The sequence below is a fragment of the Triticum aestivum genome, chromosome 7B (genome assembly GCF_018294505.1).
Source record: "Triticum aestivum cultivar Chinese Spring chromosome 7B, IWGSC CS RefSeq v2.1, whole genome shotgun sequence".
NCBI classification, from domain to species: Eukaryota; Viridiplantae; Streptophyta; class Magnoliopsida; order Poales; family Poaceae; genus Triticum; species Triticum aestivum.
The window spans coordinates 14,164,993-14,169,004 of record NC_057813.1 but is presented as its reverse complement, the minus strand read 5'-3'; the positions used below and the strand labels follow the sequence as shown (position 1 = coordinate 14,169,004).

Genomic DNA, 4,012 nt, shown 5'->3' with positions numbered 1-4,012 from the left:
CCAAACATTCTCAAAATGACACTTTATTCCACATCCTGTGATGCTGCCCCTTGGATCTTAGATCGACGGCCGAGGTCGCGCGGGAGAACCTAATGTGAGGTGCTCCCGTAGCACCAGATATTCTCTCCATGGGGAGAATGGATGTAGTGTGTGAGGTGTCCAGCAATGGGACATGGTGGGTTTGCACCAACCATGTGTTATAGTTAAATTTGTGCTTGGGGAGAAGTTCAAGAAATTGGGACAATGGATATTTTAGTTAATCAAGTCTCTATGTTGGTTTGAAGTCTTATCTTTCTTGCCTTCGAAAGATAAGATGATGCAAACATTGCATTGCGTACATCTTTCACTATTGATAAATGGAAATAGAATCAAAATATTATTTTGAATCAATAAATATTAAACAATTTATAGAGTTACAAGATCAAGAATGAAGGTGGTGCGAAGGAGGGGTTGGGAGATCATATATCACTTTGTCTTCTTACAAAGGATGGTTGCAAAGAAATGAAGATTGCCGAGGGAGGAAGAAACGAGAGAATCAATTTCTTACTCTATGAATGGAAACCACACGTCACCATGATCATCTTAAATTGGGATAATTATTTGATCGCCATGTTTTCTTTTATTCTGTGCCAACGCATGGGCATCAAACAGTAGATACATAGCCAGCGCATTTGCATGCACAAGGGAAGGGAAGGGAAGGGAAATAGCAGTAGCAGCTCAGAACGAAGAGCAACACTGCTGGAGGTAGACGGCGCAGCCATCCCTAGGCATGATGGCCGGCGCGTACACCAGCTCGTCGCATCCCTCCGTCCAGTCCCGCTTGAAGTCGACGACGGACACGAAGAGCGCCATGAAAAGCGCGAGGTGGTTGAGGGCGTACCGCTGCCCCATGCACTGGTGCGCGCCAGCGCCGAAGGCCAGGAAGTTGCGCTTGCACACCACGTCCTCCCTGCGCTCCTCCGAGAAGAAGCGATCCGGGTCGAACTCGTCCGCCGCGGCGAACCCCTGGAACGACGACTCGTACACCGACGGGAACACGATGGCGCCCTTCGGCACCGTGTACCACTCCGTCAGCTGGAACGGCTCCGCGGCAATGTGCGGCACCAGCGCCGCCGGAGGACGGCAGCGGACCACCTCGCGCGCGACCGCATGGGTGTACTTCATTTGCTGGATCTTCTCGCCGGTGATGGGCTCCCCGGACTCGGGCGACCAGACGGCGGACACCTCGGCGCGCACGCGGGCGAGGACGTCTGGGTGGGACGCCAGGGCGGCGACAGCCCAGCAGAGCGAAGAGGTGGACGCGTCCTGGGCGGCGAAGAGGAAGTCGAACAGAAACCCCCCAAGCTCCACGTCATCGGTGTGCACGGGAGGCGTCGCGGCCGCGTCGATCTCTTTCACCAGGGCCTGCATCCAGTAGTCAGCGAGGCACTCCGGCTCGCCGCCGGCGCGCATCCGTGCCTTGCTCTGGCGCACGCACTCCCCGAGCGTGCGCACCAGCGGCGCCACGGCCAGCTTCGCGCGTCTGAAGGCGAACCCGGGCAGGTCCACGGGCATTGCCAGGAGACCCGCGTTGAAGAGGGCGTAGTCCTTGTCGAATCTCTCCCTCGCCTCCTCGGTGAGGTACGGCCCTACGAAGACCGTCTGCGAGGTCTCGAGGTTTATGTTGCGGCAGGTCACCTGTATCGGCGCCGCGACTGATCTCCGGTTCCGGTCTAGCAACCTCCGGATGTGGGCGAGGATGATGCGCTGCTGGACGGCGGCGTAGGTGGAGAGAGTGCGCGGCGTGAAGTTGGGCGCCATCCTGCGGCGCAGGTCCTTGTGCTCGTCGCCGAACAGGTAGAAGATGCCGAAGAGGTCCTTGCCGAAAGGGTGGCCAACGAACTGGAAGGCGTCGGGGCGGACGTTGGCGAACACGCGGTGGGATAGCTCCGAGTCGCGGATGAAGACGATGAACCGGCCGACCACGAATTCAGCCGCCAGCCCGGCACCGGACTTCTTTGCCCGGGCCGCCTGCGTGTCCCAGAACCCGGCCGGGTCTCGTATCATGGGCACGATGCTGCCGAGGAACGGCACGACCAACGACGGGCCTGGCAGGGCCCCCTTCTTGCGGCGGTATGACAGCTGCTCGACAAGAAAGTAGTATAACGCCACAGCCACAGCCAGCGCCAGCCAGTCCATGAAACCAACAGGGAGCAGCTCCACCATTGCGCCGCGCCGCGCTGTACCTCGTGGAGCTCAAGAATCAAGGTCTGTTCCTCCTCCTCTCGCAACTCAACGTATTGGAATACCGGAGAGCTAGCGCATATATAAGCCGTATGGCCGGGCAGGCTGGGTCGTTGCCCTTTTAGGCGTCTAACTCAAGTGATAGGGCACAATCCCTTTTCCTGAAAGCTAATGACCAGTCAATGGCTGCTGAGATTGATTCGGAATTTAGGATCCTGCTGTTTAGAGAGTCAACCAAAAACGCCCCAGATGCTCCCATCCCAGCATGCACAACACCAGGGCTTTTAAACAATTTGATTTGAAATCTCTTCTCAACCCGCGTATTGCACAATCAATATAGTATCCTATATCCTGTATCCTATATAACTAAGTAGATGATCCCCGCTACACTACATATTTACCTTAACATGCACGCATACCACATCAACATGTATGGCAAATGATCCATCTCAACATGCAAACATGCATGGCAAAAGGATCACCTCGATAATAAAATAATAATAAAGCACATGTATATGTGTTTTTAGTTTCACTTATCATATTATTAATCAAATATCCATGGTCCATACAACCAGATCTAATTAACATATGTCGCAACGAATTTTCGCAGCAATGTGTGGCGTATCATCTAGTTCCATGTGAATTCAGCTGCGTGACAACATGAGAGATAAGCTCAGTTTGGCTGCGTTTTTCTTGCCGGATTCCACTGCCTCGCAGCCAAATTAAACCTATTAAGCTACGCATGAAAGGTGGCCAAGCAGCTATGCCACGTGACGCAAGCTGGTTGGTCGTGGTAAGAAATCTTTTGAAATTTTGTTTAGATGAAGGTGTGTATTATTTTCTAAATGTATTTTTTTTCAATGGAGATGAGGACTTCTGGTAAATTTTTTCTTTTTTACTTTTCTTTAGATGAAGGTGAGGATTTTTTTTCAGAGAAGTTTTTTAGACAGCGGCGAGGACTCTATGGTATTTTTTAAATGTAAACGTGCGCACAACTTTCTCTACCGGAAAACGTTCGATTAGCCATTGTGAAGCTATGTTCATTCCTCAATGCAATCTCTCAGAAGGTGATCGATCCAGAAATCCTACCAAGGTTAAGGAGTGATGTGGTGCAATGTCTTGTTAGCTTAGAGATGGTGTTCCCACCATCCTTCTTCAATATCATGACGCACGTCCTAGTTCATCTAGTCGACGAGATTGTCATTCTGGGCCCTGTATTTCTACACAATATGTTCCCCTTTGAGAGGTTCATGGAAGTCCTAAAGAAATATGTCCGTAACCGCGCTAGGCCAGAAGGAAGCATCTCCATGGGCATCAAATAGAGGGTTTCATTGGGTTTTGTGTTGACTTCATTCCTGACCTTAAGAAGATAGGTCTCCCTTCCCTCAATCGCGGTATGAGGGGAGACTGAGTGGAAAAGACACGCTAGGAGGGGACTCAATAATATGTAGGGATGGTCATTCTTGGTCTCAAGCACATACTACGAAGAAAAACCTTATACACATCATCTTAGCAGTAGCGCTGGACAAAACAGGGCGCTACTGCTACTTAGTAGTAGCGTTTTTAATTAGACCGTGCTACTGCTACTACTTTGATCCGATGAGATGGCCGAACTCCAAATGGCGCAACTTGCAGGTGCCTTGCTTTCCTTCCAGAAAACTTGAATGAACGTGCCTATCATCATGTGGCCGTCCTCATATACTTTGCATTAACAGATTGAATGTGATAAACATGGATGCGGAGAAAGACCCGAGCGTGTGAGCATATGGGACATTGAAACTCCGGAGAA

The 4,012-nt window shown here is 51.2% G+C and overlaps 1 protein-coding gene across 1 annotated transcript; it reads right to left on the bottom strand.

Annotated features, from left to right (window-relative positions):
- Positions 1–573: 573 nt before the first annotated feature.
- Positions 574–2,253, bottom strand: LOC123162932 (cytochrome P450 710A1-like). Its single transcript, XM_044580702.1, has one exon. The coding sequence runs from the start codon at positions 2,203–2,205 to the stop codon at positions 718–720; it is 1,488 nt and encodes a 495-aa protein (XP_044436637.1). The 5' UTR covers positions 2,206–2,253; the 3' UTR covers positions 574–717.
- Between the last annotated feature and the right edge of the window lie 1,759 nt (positions 2,254–4,012).

Coding starts and splice junctions, on each gene's coding strand:
- LOC123162932 (XM_044580702.1), bottom strand. CDS start 2,205: ATGGTGGAGCTGCTCCCTGTTGGTTTCATGGACTGGCTGGCGCTGGCT.